Source organism: Leuciscus leuciscus (genome assembly GCF_965113295.1).
Source record: "Leuciscus leuciscus genome assembly, chromosome: 2".
NCBI lineage: Eukaryota > Metazoa > Chordata > Actinopteri > Cypriniformes > Leuciscidae > Leuciscus > Leuciscus leuciscus.
Window position 1 is genome coordinate 32,142,847 of NC_138726.1, and position 18,380 is coordinate 32,161,226.

An 18,380-nucleotide genomic window follows, 5' to 3' on the forward strand; every position below is an offset into this window, starting at 1 on the left:
AATCCAGGTGTGCCTGACCTCAGTAACAATAATCAGACACACCTGGATTAATCAGTTTGTCCAATAATGGCAGACAGGAAACAAAGAGCTGGCTGAAGTTCAGGAAGTAGTGCAGCTGTGCATAAAGACATGGAACACAGGCAAACAGGAACAGTACTGTGGTAGAAATGATCCTACGTACCTGACTTAAGTTAACCTTTGGCATCTCCAGTCTACACTTACGAATTGATACTCTAGCTAGCAGTAGCGGTTTTTGGCACGGGCGAACCGGGCAATCGCCGGGGGATCCATATAGTTATCTAAGTCAGTCACACCTCGACTTTCTTCCAAATAACGCACATTTCATTCATAATATTATGAATACAGGCCTCTATATTTCCTGCACATTTTTGTTTTTCTGAATTGTCTGAATGGCTAATACAAAAAGGTAATACAAAACGATTACTTGGTCACCACCACCAAGGTGAATTGGTTTAGTCTTGACTTCTGGTCGTGACTCGTCGTGAGTGACAGTTGGTATGGGGGGGATCAGGGGAAATCTGTTGATTGTCGATGTCGAGAGCCAAATAAGAGATGGACAAGAAAGGTCAAAGCCATCAGGTGCCCAATTTAGAAACGAGCGAAAGATAAAGGTATGCAACTATGTTTTCTCTGTATGATTACGGTATCCATGTCATGAATGAAGGGGCAATATTAATTGGTGGGTATAACTCTTATTTGTTAGCCTTTTTGTTATGATTCTTGCTATGCTTAACAATAATTCAGTTTTAACTCAAACACGAGATCTAATTTCACCATAATATTGTGCTTTGCAACAAAACTGTTACAAGTTCAGTTATTAAACTGCAAAAAATTCATTTTTTTACTTAGTATTTTTGTCTTGTTTCCAGTCCAAATATCAAACATTTCTTAACCTGTTAAGCTGCAACGCCACTTTTGAAAAATCCCCAGAAATGACATACCCAAACTGAAACAGATACAGTTCATGAACCCTTTGCACTAAAAGCACAAGTATGATCTCATTTGAAAGCTGACACCTGGTAGTTTATTGTAAATAGTGCAAAATGCCCGTGCAAAATCAGTTTTTGTGTGTGTTTTTAGTAATTGTTGGTTTGGTGCCCGTGAAAGAGACTGTGAACGCATTGAATTCAGGGAGCAGGCTAGGTTACTACAAATGATGGCTGTGAATAAACTATAATATTCAGAAGTAAACAGTGTAGCTGACTGAGTGTTTATGAATACCACAACCTTCTAAGTGCTAGTGCAAAATGCCCGTGCAAAATCAGTTTTTGAGTGTGTTTTTAGTAATTGTTGGTTTGGTGTGTTTGAGTGCTCATTGTTACAATTACACACATATTTGTGCATGGTAGAAAGCACACAGTGAACTCCGAGAAAACGCTATGCTTGAGGAAGCTTGTGAATAGGCTACTACAAATGATGCCCGTGAAAGAGACTGTGAACACATTGAATAGGATATGTTTAGTTGGTGAATAGCATAGGCTATCGTTACACAGTAGCGATAACTTTAAGCGCACCAGAATGAAATATAATATTCAGAAGTAAACAGCATAGCTGACTTACAGATTCTGTTAACATCCACAAATGAATAAACGCGTCGATTCAGGGAGCAGTGCAAAGTGCCCGTGCAAAATCAGTTTTTGTGAGCTGATCGCCGTCAAAAAAGTTCAGGAGATATTTCTTAGTGATGGCTGATTTCAACAGTTTCAATATGATAGCATTTTGAAAAAAAAGTGTCATGAATTTATTGCATTTTTTGGGGAAAATAATCCGTTTTTATAATAGATCTTTGAAAATCCAAATCTGGATTTGAATTTTATATGAAATTATAACCTAAAGATACTATGTGAAAGTTTTAAACAGAAAATAGTGTTTTTCATCTTGCCACTTTCTTGGTAAAGAAAACACATTTTTACTCAAATTAATCAAAATGGATTTATCACATTCTGGAACCAAACTATAATATTCAGAAGGAACCAAACTATAATATTCAGAAGGAACCAAACTATAATATTCAGAAGTAAACAGTGTAGCTGGCAGATGTCAGAATGTTTATTTTTAAACCACAACCTTCTTGGGGCTTCTTTGACCGATACAACCCTCTAATGTCAGAATGTTTATTTTTAAACCACAACCTTTAAAAAATGATATATTTAACAATATCTTTAGCATTTCTCATCCAAACAACGTCAAACTTGGCGCTGCACTTCCTTGTGACCGTAGCGTGACACCTGTCAAGTTTGAAAGCCATCGGACTAACGGTTCGAGAGATATGTGGTTAACAGACATACACACACACAGACAGACAGACGTTTCTGTAATTTATAGATAGATAGATGTAGAATTAATTATTGTCATAATGAAAATAATTTTTTTAAATAGCTTCAAAGTTTTGTAAAGTTATTAGAAATGTATTTTTATGAAACATCTTCATGAAAATAAAATTGAAGTTGGCACTGTAGCAATCTAGAAATGCACTGCAGCTAAAGCCATATGTGACCATGTTATATTTAAAATCTTATTAACCAAAAACTCTGTATTTAGTTAAATGTTTTTCAAGATCATGTCAAATTACTTTATTTTGATTAGACTCTAAAAATGCTACTGATGTTTAGTCATCATCTAAGTCATCTATTCAGTCTATTGTCTCTATTGTTTTGTGGTGCAAACGAGCCCCATTCAGTCTCAGTCTCCCCAGTACACATTCACACACCTCTCCAGCCTGGTTATGGATCTAAATATGTATATCTTTTGTCTGCATTATAGTTACTAACGACTGGCTATTCACATGCTATTCATAGGGTTTCAATCCCTAATTTATTTTATCAAAGTTCACACTTACATTTGAAACTGTATCAAATGCACTAAAACATTTCAGTAAGCATTACTATTTAGAAAAAAAAAATCATAAAAGAATAACTTCTAGGTGGCAGGTGCACCTGGGCTAGCTAGCATGTTAGCTTAGCACACCATCAATACACGACCATTTATGAGATTAAAACCATGTTTGTGCTCCAAGGGGGGATATCGTTGTGAATCACGTGAAATATTTAACTGGGTTGTTTTACCTGTGTATTCTTCTTAAATTATTTATTAAGAGTGACGTGTGGTGTGCTTTATATTCAGACACGTCTCAGGAGGGAAACTCCGTACACACCCTTAAAGGGATAGTTCACTTTGAAATTAAATGTTGGTATGTTTTAGCTTACCTCAAGGGCATCCAAGATGTAGGTGTCTTTTTTTCCGCAGTAGTTTCAATGTTGATCTTTTTAGGTCAAACCGTTCTTGTCTGTCAGTCATATAATGCAGGTCTATGGTCACTGTCTCAAAGAGCATGCACAGAGTCCAAATTAAAACAATTCCCCATCGTCCAAATTAAACAATTCCCCATCGTAAGTACACATTGATGGCCCAAGACACGAAACGAGCGGTTTTTGTGAGAAAACGAACAGGATTCATATCGTTTTTACCTCTTGAACACAGCTGCGTCCAAATGATCTGAGAGCGCGGGTGGGTATAGATATATACACTAGATGTCGCACACTAGCCAATGCAACATCTAGTGTATACCCGCCCGCGCTCTCAGATCATTTGGACGCAGCTGTGTTCAAGAGGTAAAAACGATATGAATCCTGTTCGTTTTCTCACACAAACCGCTCGTTTCGTGTCTTGGGCCATCAATGTGTAATGTTTGTGGATGTTTCCTGGACTGATTCTGGTTACCAACCTTTATCAACGGGCTTTCAACTACTGTCTGCCATGTACAGAACCCGGTTTTGTTCATTAAATGTTCTGATCTTTGCTTTTTTATGTTTTATTTATCATACTTAGAAAAAATTTGTATATTCGTTTATTTCGTTTTTTTTTTTCGTTTTTCAGAAATGTATTACTTTTGGAAGTGGAATTTGATTACCATGCAGTTTTAATAAACCTTCTGTCATTTTTACTCTTCAATGTGTACACTTGCAGGTGTTGATTATTATTAGGCTAATTTACTGATAGCCCCATTAAATAATAATAAGGATAAACAATATTTAAAAAGTATATAATTATCTAACATTTGACTAATTAAAAATGAACCTCAAAACATAAAATGCTAAATGGGAGATATCAACGGTGGCCGAGAGAGCTCAACACGCGGCAACTGAAGAAAACACATGCAAATAGAAAAACACCTGCAAATTAACTTAAGAAAACATCTTCATCAGTTTCACAACACATGTGTGCTCCAAATACTCACAACACAACCAAATACAGAAACGCGCTGCAAAAGTTCACAACACAAACAAATCAGAAACGCTCTGCAAATAGGACAGAACACAACGGAAATGTTTCCGGGGAACCCAATAAGTGACGGACCCGGCTGGGACGTGCCAGAGCCATGGGACGTGCTTACAGCTGTCTACTTTTATTATTATTACATTTTTTTTTGCAAAACATACAGAGATGACACGTTTATGACATACAACTTTGTATACAATATACAAAATGTATTTACAATATGTTCAATGTCATACGAATACTAAAAAGAACAATGAGCTGAAGACGAAAATAAATAAATAAAGAAAAAAAGATAAAGAAAAAGAGGGAAAGACATTGATCTATACATCAGTTACATTGTACACATTTTGTCATGTTATGTTAAAATAAGTTTCATAAGAAATGTTGGAATGCAGCTAGGGTCCAAATATGAGACGGCAAGTTTTAAAATTGAGACACTCACACACAGATATAACGCATATTTTAAAAACTTTGTTGTATAAAATGTATATTTATTTGCAACAGTTATGTTAACAGCAATAATACTATATTTCTGGTAAAAACAGCTATTCAGCTGATGGACACGCGCTGCGTTGTCATGGGAACATCCCAGGTGAAAATAATGAGGAAATTACGTTGTCTTTCGATGCTCCCTTCATCAACATAATGGCACACAAGTGCCCCGCTCCCTACAAAGTGCCCAATTCAAGGGCTCTGCCGTCTGCCCTCTTAAGAGAGTAGGGCATAGGTAAAGCTCACGAGCAATAAGCACGTCCCAGCCGTCCGTCCGTCACTTATTGGGTTCCCCGGAAACATTTCCGTTGTGTTCTGTCCTATTTGCAGTGTGTTTCTGTATTTGTTTGTGTTGTGAACTTTTGCAGCGCGTTTCTGTATTTGGTTGTGTTGTGAGTATTTGGAGCAAACATGTGTTGTGAAACTGATGAAGATGTTTTCTTAATTTGCGGGTGTTTTTTCTATTTGCATGTGTTTTCTTCAGTTGCAGCGTGTTGAGCTCTCTCGGCCACCGTAGATATCTATAGGCCTATCTTGCATTAAAAAAAAACGTCTCTCGTCTCTCAGTTGCTGAATGTCGCGCAACAACGTTGCTACAGCCCTGTTGCGTCTTACAATTCTATGCTGCTACAATGTTGCGAGCACGTAGACAGCGACGTTGCCATAGCAGAACTGCAACGTGGCACAGACGTTGCCACAACGTAAATGTATTTGTTGGGTTCTTCTTGTGAGGTGACAGTGCTACCAACTGAGCCTCCTAACAACCTGGACAGTGATTGAACTGTTAACCCTGAAACGCCTTAGGTCTTTACTGACACGGGAGATAATTCACTTCCCTACTCCTCATAATGTTTCTTAATTTAGACATCATAGTATTCCTCAATCAATTCATTATAAACAATACAACAGCAAAAAAAATATACAGTTATAAAATAATGCCTGTTTTCCCATTAAAATTTTATAAAAATTGTAACAGTGGAAGTTTATATTTCTTTCTGCACAACAATCATTTTTTCTTTGATGACTGAATAATTGCAATTCACCTTTATTCCACAATGGCAATGTCTGATAGCTTACACAATGATGAAGTGACGTTTCCCTCATAGTTACCACAGGTAGAAAACAACTTGAAATGTCTCAGCGATTTACTGCAAGTAGGCTACTGAACGCAATCAGATATTATTGTCACTGTCACTTGATGGTGGATCTGGTGAGGAAGCTGTCACCGATCAAAATATAGATTTTTAAGATATTGAAAATTATAGTTTTGAGAATATGTTTGAGATGGCGAATACGAGCTAGATGCTGAATGTACTGGAAAATGAGCTCTGACGAGGACAGTGATGATGGTATAAAACTTCTGCTCAAACTGAACCATTCCAAGCTACAAAAGGTATTTTTGTTTATTTTTCTATTATTATATTATTTTTGTATTATTCTTCTGTAATTGTTACTCTAATATCAGGAGAGTTAATATTATAGCGATAAGTAGAGATCCATCCGAATTAGATATAGGTCTGGGTCGCTTAAGATCCGAATATGTAATTATGATTGGCGAAACATTCATGCATTTAAGGGTTAAATATACATTATTCTCTTTTTTAATCCTTCAAAATTCATAGTAGAATTTATTAGCTCGCTATAATGCCACAATAATAATCAAATTATTGATAACTTTATACAACGGGGCTAAAGGCTCCATGGGGTAAGGCTCCTTTGATTTGATTTTCCTCTAAACCACTAGATGGCACAAAAACTTGCCTCAGTAATTTCCAAAACATCTGCTTTTCAAGATACACGTGGATTTTTGGCTGAGTCATGATGCGATCAGTGCAAAGTTGATTCTGCACTAATTTGATCTAACATTTTTTGTTTTGTTTTTAAATGTTGTAAATTTAGTCTAAGTAGCAATTATGAGAATCACTATAATAATTGATTATATTTTGTGACAATGTTCTTGTTAAACGTACAGTATGGGATTTTTTCTCCACTAGGGGTCGCTAACCTATTTACAATAACAAAGGCGTAGATTGATGACGCAAGCAACATTTGCTATGAATTATGGATTTTGTCGTCAACGTCAAGCCGACCGATCTAATAATGTATATGGATTACTGAATACATCGATGCTTTTATCATGACTGTGATATGAAGCAGTTCGGGATTGCTAAGAGACAGCTATCAGCTCCAAACGCGACGCGAGTCCCGCGGATATAAAAGGAATAGCTGCTATGGACATTTCATTCTACCGAACTACACGAGTGCAGAATTACTACTCACAGGTCAGTTTTTTAGACAAATTAAACTTGAGAGGTAACGCAGCGCTGTTTCACTTGGTCTAACATTACACTATCACTCTAAACTGCATTTGAATGTGTTGAAATGTAGGCTATGTGTTAACGTTAGTTTGTCTGTATGAGACTAGCAGTAAGCTAGCTAGATCAACATTAGAATAACATACAGATCATATTCTAACATTTTATCATTGTTGAACTATATAACCTTGATTAGTTTTATGTAAATGTGCTCACCTGTTTAATAAAGTACATGTAGGAGTTGTCGAAGTCTCGGACGTGGAGCTCTCGTTTATAGTGTCTCTCGACATCTCGAAAACACCGCGCTGATATTGATTCTCGGTTTAGTTCTCCTTTTTTATCCAAAGTCTGCTTGCCATGGTCCATAATGTTTGAACGAAACAACAACAGCGTGCAAATAGACATTGCGAACTACACAGTTGTCCGCGTCAGTTTGGTTACTATCAGAGGGCTCTGGTTCATAGCTCTGGTTGCCATGGCAGCACGAGCAGAAACCAGAGACAACACGGATATGACGGCATTGACGGCGACAAAACGGAAATAAAGACACGGTCCGTGTCTTCGAATTAAAATATTAATTTCTCTGGATTTAGAAGTTAATTGGAACTGTCGGGATAATGTAAATACACAACTTTAAAAAATATATAACATAGATATAGTGATTTTTTTTATATTAAAAAAAAACAAAACATATTGTGCCTTTAATGATTTTCAGTGTTGTTCAAACGAATTAAAGCAACAGTTTTTCAATAACAGAAAAATATGTAAAAGTATGGCCGTAGAACGGTGGCCGAGAGAGCTCAACGCACTGCAAGAAAACTCAAGAAAATAGAAAAAAAATGAAGAAAACATCTTCATCAGTTTTACAACACATGGGTGCTCCATATACTCACAACACAACAAAATACAGAAACGTTCTGCAAATGTTCACAATACAACCAAATACAGAAACGCGCTTCAAATAGAACAGAACTCCCTGTTCTAATAGTATGCCTATTCCCTTCGAAGGGCAGAGCCCTTGAAATGGGGACTTTGGAGTGAGCACGGCACTTGTGTGCCATTATGTAGCCGTTTGGAACGCACTTGATGAAGGGAGCAAGACAGACAACGTAATTTCCTCATTATTTTCACCTGGGATTCCCAAGACAACGCAGCACAGCGTCCATAAGCTGAATAGCTGTTATTACCAGAAATGTCTTTGCTGTTAACATAACTGTTGCAAATATATACATTTTATACAAAAAAGTTGTAAAAATATGCGTTAGCCAATAGGCTATATCTGTGTGTGAGTGTCTCAACTTTAAAACTTGCCGTCTCATCTTTGGACCCCTGCATTACCTAACATTTCTTATGAAACTTATTTAAACATAACATGACAAAATTTGTGTAACTGATGTATAGATTAAAATCTCACCCTCGTGTTCTTTTTCTCTATCTTTTTTTTAAAATTAATTTATTTATTTATTTATTTATTTATTTATTATTATTATTTAGTTTTCAGCTCATTGTTAACCTTTCTTTTCTCTTTCTTTAATAAATATAAGGCTGATTTTTCCATTTGTTGACATGACATGGTTAGATTCAGATGGTAAATATATTAAGTTCGGGTTCCACCTTAGAGATAATCATCATATTTATAATGAAACCATCATATTTAAAAAACAAAATTGATATTAATCATGTAATGAAATATGATTTAATGTTACTACTGTAAATCTAAACTAAATTATTATGGGATATATTTGCTATCAGAATCTTTACTGCTTAAAATAATTTGATGTATTTTTTAAATATATTTTATATTAACATATTTTAATGACAGTATATTTATTGAACAAAAATGAATTCTTTATCAAAATAAACAGAAAATAGTGCAAACTTTGCTAAAGTGATTGTTTTGAACAAGTATTAACTTAGACATTATTAAAAACATTATTTTAGCTAAAGTATTTGTATAAATACTGTACCTTTTGCCCTGTGTGGGGGGTAAAAGGCCCACCTTCCTACCTCATACATTTAGGTCTATAAGATTTTTAAACAAAATAAACTACTTTAATGATTTATTTTCACGCAAAATCTGTTGCTCCATAAATGTTTAATACAAACATATATCTTTTTTTCTGCAATCATACACTATGGGAATAGTGAAATAGTTTCTTTGTGTGAGTTAAGGTTTTTGTCATCATTTCCTCACTGTCATGTCATTCCAAATTTGCATGACTTTCCCGTGGAATCATTTTTTTTATTTTTGAAGAACGTTGATGTTCAAACAACATTGACTTTTATTGTAGACAAAAAAAAGAGAGACATTTTTCCAAAACAGCTTATGTTAAAAATGACACAACCTGTGTTAAATTCTTCTTATACATCAATGGGTGAGTTTTGGGACAAAGCATGTTGTGGTCATTTTAAATCATTCACTGTGTTGTAAGTTTAACACAGAGTGTGTGTCAGAAAGGTTAACACAAAGATGTGTAATCGTGAGATATTCACAGAATTCTGTGTTCCACTAAAGAAAGAAAATCATACAGTAACAGAACTATCAAGTATCAAGTTTGACAACTCTGATTCTAACCAAATGAAACTGAAAATAGTAGCCTAAATTTTGCACTTATCAGCGCATTAAAGGATGCAATATCCCACCGAAATAATATGTATTTTCAACTTATAGCAGTAGCTTATTACTTTGTACCATGGTTTGGATTAGTTTATAAATTAGATTAGTACTATTATAATAGAGGACCTTTGTAAGCTACAATAAAACAATAAATCATGGTTGTTTTGCATCCTTTTCAATGTGACATCTGATACTGATCCTAGGAAGGCAGCTCGCTGTTGCTATAGCAACCATCTCAGGTGAATGCAACCTATTCGAAATAACCTATTTGGTGCTTGGCAGAAATGTGTACTGTTGTATTCCATAGTATAAGCCAAACTTTTCCTTAATAAACTAGAAGCTTTCATTTATAATCTCTTACCCTATAAAACTGAATGGAACAGTAATAGCCAATACAACACAACACAACAATATGAAACAGAATGGTAATAATTACAATAAATATAGCATTATAAAAAAAGATTATCTCCATTATATAAAAGAATAACAATAAAATATATTTATATTTTCTACTGCCTCTAATTCTTACTTCACTGCTCAAAGCCATTTTTAATGGCTGATGCAGCGATTTATATTTGACACCACCGATGTGGATGCGACATCAGGCAAAATGAATCTTTGTTGTTACCAATATCATTGTAAAAATACTCTATTTGAAGGCATATTTGTTACCCATTATTAATTTATTTTGCAACTAATGGTGTCTGATTATAGGACGGTTACCACCAGGATAAATTGAAGTGGTTTGCCCATTTTGATCTCCATGGCTTTCTGATATCGATTAAAACAGTTTTTTACAAAGCCACTGATATGACTAGTCTTTATCTCGTGTAATTGTGTACATCATTTTAAACATTTCAAGTGGACCTTAGTCTGTTAGCTAAACTAATGTGATTAGCATCCACTAGATGGCAGCAAAGATATGCACATTTTTATCTTTTCTTTTTTCTTTAAACTGTCTATTTACACCACATTGTAACTGTCTCTATCCACTTACCAAACCAGCCTGAGCCTCGAGTTGCACAATGTGAAGGGCCCCAAACCTGCTAGTAGACAAATATAACAAGATATGTTACCATACAATGTAAAACAAGCCAACGAGCCAAACTAAGTTCAAACACAAAGGCTAAGGCACTTTATAAAATTGGTCTGAAAATGTACAACAAGTGTTCTTCTCTCTGTCTCTATGAATGACTTCTCAGCCGATGCTTAAAGACGTTCTATAAAATGTCACTATATTACTGTCAGAAAATGAATGGCTAAAACAAAATACTGTTGACATTTGACAAGGAAGTCCAACATCACTGCAAATAGAAGGAACAAATATTATTTTTCATAGCTTGTGTTTATTTTGGTTTTAATTTCAAACTGTTTATAGGTACAGTAGCCACAGTGTCAAATATAAATATTTACTGCTGTTATGTGGAAGTCTGCGTGTTCCTGCGAGTCTCTGCATATAGAAAGCATATCTGAAATAACTGTTTTGAGAAAATGCATGGCAAGAGACCATTTGTAATCATTGTAATATGACATTACCTATCTCTCTCTCTCAGCTTCTCATTTCTGGCACAGGAAAAGGGAGGGAACTTTTTTTCAGCAAGCGGATGACTTGATTCTTGCTCTGTTTCCTTTGAGTAGTTCAATCAAAAGCAGCTTGCCTTTTAAAGTTCCTGTCAAGATACAAAAAAAAAGTTTTACTTCTAAAGGGAAAAAAGGAAAAAGAAAAAACTCTCAGGCACAGGTCATGGATTTCTGAATAAAGTATTATGAATGTACGGGGCATCTGAATATTTTCATTTAGTATTTATCAGATGTTCTTAACCAGAACAAAGTACAAAATAGCTTTAGATATATGAGACCATTATCTATCTATCTATCTATCTATCTATCTATCTATCTATCTATCTATCTATCTATCTATCTATCTATCTATCTATCTATCTATCTATCTATCTATCTATCTATATAACCATTATATGCGTTCATGAGAACGCAGGAAACAACATGAGAACGCAGGAAACAACAACAGCAGCAGCGGTAAGAAAACTTTGCTGTGAGGTTACAGCCAAGCATATGTGAAAATTATTATAATTTTTTTTTATCCTGTAGAATGTGCAGGTTTGCATATAACCCTGTGGTTTGCTGTTTGTTGCATGACCATACTTTGGAATTGGCTGTTCAAACACAACAAAATATAAATAAATGCATGCAGCATGACAGCTTGCTCAGGTCAAGTCACCTTTATTTATATAGCGCTTTTTACAATACAGCTTGTTTCAAGCAGCTTTACAGTGATAACAGGAAAATAATACACCAAAGTTTGTTTCTAGAAAATAGTGTCATTGTCCAACTTAAGTAAGTTCAGTGATGGTTCATTTCTGTTGTAAAAAAGTTATTAATATAGTTAATTTATCTATAAAGCCGCTCTGGAGAGAACAGTGCTATCGTCGTCCAGCTCAGTTCAGTTCTCATACAATGGTGTCAATGCAGGCAGATCAATAATATTGTTGAATATTAAGTGTCCTCAACTTAGCAAGCCAAAAGCCAAAGGCGACAGTGGCAAGGAACCAAAACTCCATCAGGAGACAGAATGGAGGAAAAAAAAACCTTTGGAGAAACCAGTTCTCTCCTCTGGCCAACGAACGAACAGTTTGTTGTTGTGGGGTTGTTGGGGGTTATTTTCTCCATCTCTATCAGCTTGCAATATGGTATCATTTGTTAAAGTCACATAGTGCGCATTCTAATTAGGGAAGTTTGAGCCATTTTGGCTCAGGCACAAAGAGCTGGATTAGGTCAATAGTTAATCAGACCTGAGAGTATGGCACCCAGGTTCACTTTGCTAGTCACTAGTAAATAACTCTGGGCTTTGTTAGCCCAGATACACATAAATCAAGCCACTAGAGTTAAGCCATTTGGCAAAACAGGCCCAGGCACACATAGATAGCAAACATGAGGTTCTCGCGATTCTTCTGTGCAGCAGCAATATGTCTCGGAAATAGATCCTCTTGTGTTGGGGTGCGGTAAGATCCATTGCCTTTCTAACATCTCTGTGAGGATTTATGAATGTCTATTAATGCAGCAGCATGTTTTACATACATGCAAATGGTTTGGCTTGTATTGTGTGATTCTTCTTGTTCCTGCTTTGTTGGACGGTTTATGTATATCTGTTCATGCAGCAGCATATTTTACATGCTTACAGCAGTGTGTCTGAGACTGTGTATCTATTAGCAGTAGCAAGTCCATACGCTTACAACAGCAGCAGCGTAGCAGATCTAGTCCGCCAAATCCAAATACTTTAACATTGCCAAATTCGTCAAAATGCTCAAATTGTTTTAGAGAGTTGTCATGATTACAATATGTAGTTCAGTCATGAAACTTTAGAGGGTGCAGGCTGGTAGGTCCTTACTTGCAATCTACAAGCAATCACATCATTATCGCTTGGCACAAGCTGATTGGCCTCTGCTGATTAACTTTTTTGAGGCATATTGCTGAAACTTAGTAATTTTAGTTTGTACTAAAATTATTGCTATGCCCCTGGTGCAAACAGACCACGTTGTGGCGTTAGATTCACTTGTAATCACACATGAAGGCTTCAGAAAAAAGAAACTGTCTAGACAGAATTATTTTAATGGACCTTATAGGAAATGGGAAGCTTGTGACTATTGCCCTGTGTTGCTTAGAATATTCACATATCAGTGTCACATGGCACAAATACGGCTAATTTGGAAGCAACCCATGATTCAAGTAGTCATTCAGTTACTATGAATTTTCGCAAGAACCACCACAGATTTCACCATCTCTTACTAAGCAAAAAAAGGAAAATAAAAAAGAACCTTAAAATATCTGGGTTGATCTGAGAACTGGTAAATCATATGAGTAAGCAGTGTGTTCACTGTTAGACATTTCAAGGGTTTTTTACAGTAACTCACTGAGCAACTCAACTCAGCAACACTGTTGCCAGCAAGTTACTGTTATTAAGATTTACAGTACCATTACCGTATTTCAGTTTTAAAATAACTACATGGTACTGTGTAATTGTGTAACACAGTGCATTACTGTAAAAACCAAGCAGTACACTACTGTAATTATTTTTATTTGTACTAAATATAAATTAGATTTTCATAATTTTGATATAGAAATATTTTTTTTTTATCCTACATAAGTACTACTGACATACTAATCAATTAGACAAAATTATTACAAAATACAATTTTTTATTTTATTTTAAACATTTCATATATATCACAAAATAAACAGTCTGGAGTCATTGGTTGTTTAGCTTATACAATTATTATAATGAAATATCAACCATTACATTCATAAAACTTCAGAATATAAATACATTTTTAAGCAGTCAAAAAGGAAATGTCCAACACAGGACAAAACACAGTTCTTTTCACAATACATGACACATAACCCCACCTTCAAAATAATTTCACTTATTTCCCCAAAATTGTTGGATTCATGTAAACTGGTGGCCAAAAGAAGATGCTCAAGAAACATTTCTTATTATTATCAATGTCTGACTGTCTACTCCTCCTCCTTTTCTACAGCATAGGAGTAAAAGTCCTCATCAAAATAATCTTTAAAAAGCCAACACAATGTTTTTGTCCACCTTCGCGAATAAATTAACTTCTCCAAAGATTGGTTCCTGTTCAGAACTTGATTGACAACATCAGAGTGTTCCCTGGTCTGTGTGCGTGTCCACAAACACACACACAGAGAGAGAGAGAGAGAGAGAGAGAAGAGAAAATTCCATGTTAGTGTCAAAATATTTTAAACCTCCTTTATTTACATTTTTATTATTCTTTTTACTATAACTTAAGAATATATATTTGTAAACAGCTTTTTGTCAATACCAATAGAACTAAATTAATTATGCCAGATACTTACATATCCTAAATTCTGTCCAAAAATGCTGAGATCCATAGATAGAAAGACTGAAATCGATGATTTTAGCTCATTTCAGCTTGTCTGCAGTGAAGGGGTTTCTGTTTGAGACAAATACACAGTAAGACACATGCAAGAAATCACTGTGTGATGATCGTTCTCCTTCCTACAGTAGTTACCCACCTGTGCGCTGATATTAGGACCTTCCTGGTCAGGTGGGACTGCAATGGTAGTCTTCTGCCTAATAAAATATCAAAATAATGCAAAAATATATAAACTTAAGTTGTTTAGAATGGTAGATTTGGTATGAATGAATTATTTGATATTGATATGAGTATTATTTGATAGAAGCAAAACAGACACTAGAGCTGAGATTATGCACAAAAAAAAAAAAAAAACTATTTCCTGAGAACTCTGTGGGTGTGTTTGTCAGCCAGAGGACATAAGTCACAAGTGTAGTGATCTGTAAGGAGATTGTCTTAACACATCACTATTGCATCTGTGTCATGGAGAACTACAGCAGTTCCAGTTTAAACTCCACCAGCTGGACAACAGCAAACCTGGTCACCAGTGGCCTGATGGGTCTCTGCTTCATGATTGGAGTTCCTGGAAATATTGCGGTAATACTTTTCATAGTTCAGCATTTCAAAAAGGACAATTTTACAGTTCATCTGATGCTGAATCTGGCAGCTGCGGACATCTTGTGTTTGATAACCCTGCCTGTGTGGATTTATAGTGAACTAGACAGCATTGACCTATCAACCTGCAAGCTTTTCACAGCACTCGTCTACTGCAGCATGTACTCAAGTGTGATAACAGTAACTATGCTGAGTTTATATCGTTGTTTACGGATTCGGCATCCACAGTTGTGGTCCAGAATAGGCAGAGGAAGAGAGAGAGTGCTGATGTTCTGTGGCTGGGCTCTGGCACTGCTTTTCTCTTGTCCTGGTGTTCTTACACAAGAGAGCATTCAAAGTGAATCCAAAATGGAGTGTGAAAGAAACCTGGATTCAGACGCTAGACTTATTGTGGCTTTAATGGAGTCACTGCTTGGATTTTTTCTTCCTTTCACAGTCATGTTGACGTCATATTATTGCTTACACAAAATGGCCAAACGGGGAATGTTCAGACACAGATACAGACCAACCAAACTGGTGACCCGGATTGTCGTAATTTTCTTCATTTTTTGGGCGCCACACCACATAATAAAATTAGAAGAAATTTTCACACAATTTTTTAAATCACAGCCAGTTCTATCTCCTGCCGGTGACATTGCTGGAAGTCTTACATTCATCAACAGTTGTGTGAATCCATTCCTCTACGCTTTTTCCTCAAAGAGTTTACGTCAACAAAAACCTTCAGTGGAGCACAAAACTGAAGGCTCACAACACTCACAGGGGGGTCATTCAAGAGTTGTGAACACCTCACTGAACTAGTACAGCCGGAAACCTCAATATGGACTAAAGAAACATTTTTTTAATTGAAGTACAAATTGGACCATGATATAAGCACCTTTAAAAAACGCATTAGAATTCATTTTAGATAGCAGAGTACACTGAAGAAGAAGAAAAACTGGTATAGGGTTTACTTTGAAACAATTTTCATAAATACTTACAAAGAAACGGCAAGTAACACTTTGAATCAAACATGAAATGTTAAAGTAGAAAGACTGAAATAGTATTTTAATGTAAAATGTACTCCAATAATCTTTGTTTTATTTATAACAGAAAAATGTATATTTTGTACAGTGTAAGCATTACCTTTAAAGGGTTTTTGTTCCATACTTTATTGTATCTCTAATCATATAATATAAAAGGCCACTGTAATGCAAGAACTATTGTCTAAACAACACAATCAATGGGTAAAGTTGATAATGTTCAGATGCATGCTTTTTTTCGTTATTCCTTAATTTTACACTGAAAAGTATTATAAATGTAAGATGCTGCTTTAACAAATATAAAATCCATACTGTTTTGTGACAATATATCTGACCTAATCTCACAACCTGTGTGAACTGTGTTTTTAGGGAATGGTGAAGCTATGTATTGGCCATTAGTATACTGTCTACAGTACAATCTAATGGTAGTGCAATACACTCTTAAGAAAAATGGTTCTAAACAGTACCAAATTAGGGTTCTTCAGGTTGTAACAATAGCAGAACCCTTTTTGGTGCTAAATAGAACCCTTTTTATAAGGTTCCATAATGAACAATGCTTTGTGTGCTAGGACCTTAATGGTGTTATAAATAACCTTTTCGACAATATTTATTTTCATTAATATTAGTATCTTCATATTATTAATATAACTAGTATTTCTATATATATACTATTTATTAATATTGTTTTTTTTATTCCTCTATCTGCCTTGTTGCCTCTATTTGGGTTTTATATTTAAAAAAAAACAGCATGTTGTGTCAATTAGGTAGGCTACTTAAATTTTTTATTGACATTGTAGATTGTAGCAAAAATGACAATGCTTTAACAATTGTTAGTTGAATACAATAATAAATAACAATTGACATTTAACACGATATAGATGTAATGAAGACCAAGTTCAGTGAAATATCTTCACAATCCTCTTTACGTCCTTCATTATGTGTGTATTCTGAGTGGCGGTTTCTCTCTGCAGATTATGAGGTTATGATACGTGACAGCCTCTGAAATAAACAATTGAGTTTAGAGTTTGTGTCTCTTCCATTTGATTATGTAAAAACAATTATGTTCATGAAGGCCAAAATTAACAAAAATGGACCGTATCAGCCCTTTACCATGTTAAAAGGAAAAAGTGATATAAAGTTATGGGATAGCTTTAATATTTTTTGTGACTGGGTACGTTTAGGCATAAGATCATAATAAATAAAGAAATCAAACAATATGGATCATAAATTCCATTTCTCTGTTACTTAGGCTACTTTGTGGAGAAGAGAAGATGAGTATCGTCAACTTTACAGAGCTGCTCAAAAATACATGATTGTTATAGGAAATGATTGTAACAAGTTATAATTTATAGACATTTTAACAATGAAATAATTTACCCATTGAGAGTATGTTGACAGTCCGTGTAGTTGTATATAGAGGAGCTCCAGAAAATCAGTAATGAGGAGGCTTTGACAGTTACAGATTTGAAAAACAAAAAGGCAGGAATAAAGAACCCTAAACTCTAACAAAAGAACCATTTCAGCATATAAAGGTTTCTTCAGGACGATACCGTTCTAAATAGAACTGTTACTACGTGTAAAGAACTTTTAAAGAACCATCTTTTTTTTAGAGTGTAGCTTGCTGTTCTGTAAGCCACTTGTGCAATAATATTTGAAAAAGTACCTAGTTTCTAGGGGAAAAAACACTATTTCAAAAGCTGCCGAGCAACTGTCACAACAAGTTTACAAACTTGTCAGCTGAGCATTGAGTTGTAGGCAAGTTTCTGTATTAGTTATAATCTGATTATTTTCCTATTTCCATTACATCATGTATCTCTCACAAGACAGTGACTAAGACTGACACGGTTTGAGATTAATAAATGATGTCAGGTTCTGAACAGTTTTGTTAACTTGGAAATCCTTCCTAGTTTCTCTGAAATGCCTTTCTGTGCAGCTCTGTGCAATCTAAATAGACAATAGCCAGGAAGAATGGGAAATGGTTTATAAAACAATCCATATAAAGACCATCTCCTGAGGACAGAAAAACACATGAGAAGAAGGGTTTGGGACTACAGCAGGACTGGGTGGCCAGGCTTAAATTGCATAGCTGAGCATTTGTAATACAAGTGGG

At 35.2% G+C, this 18,380-nt stretch overlaps 1 protein-coding gene and 1 long non-coding RNA gene across 2 annotated transcripts; one reads left to right on the forward strand and one right to left on the reverse strand.

Moving 5' to 3' along the window:
• Positions 1–10,050: 10,050 nt before the first annotated feature.
• Positions 10,051–14,980, reverse strand: LOC309493121. The gene is made up of 3 exons (XR_014203802.1): positions 14,797–14,980; positions 14,617–14,714; positions 10,051–11,393 (listed from the first exon to the last, which is right to left on the reverse strand). It is a non-coding gene; the product is annotated as an uncharacterized lncRNA (long non-coding RNA).
• A 104-nt stretch (positions 14,981–15,084) lies between these two features.
• LOC309493097 (C-C chemokine receptor type 1) lies at positions 15,085–18,157 on the forward strand. Its single transcript, XM_082162200.1, has 2 exons — positions 15,085–17,103; positions 17,399–18,157. The coding sequence occupies exon 1, from the start codon at positions 15,120–15,122 to the stop codon at positions 16,047–16,049; it is 930 nt and encodes a 309-aa protein (XP_082018326.1). The 5' UTR covers positions 15,085–15,119; the 3' UTR covers positions 16,050–17,103; positions 17,399–18,157.
• Positions 18,158–18,380: the final 223 nt, after the last annotated feature.

What these genes read in the sequence shown, in the direction of transcription:
- LOC309493097 (XM_082162200.1), top strand. Translation starts at nt 15,120, where the DNA reads ATGGAGAACTACAGCAGTTCCAGTTTAAACTCCACCAGCTGGACAACA.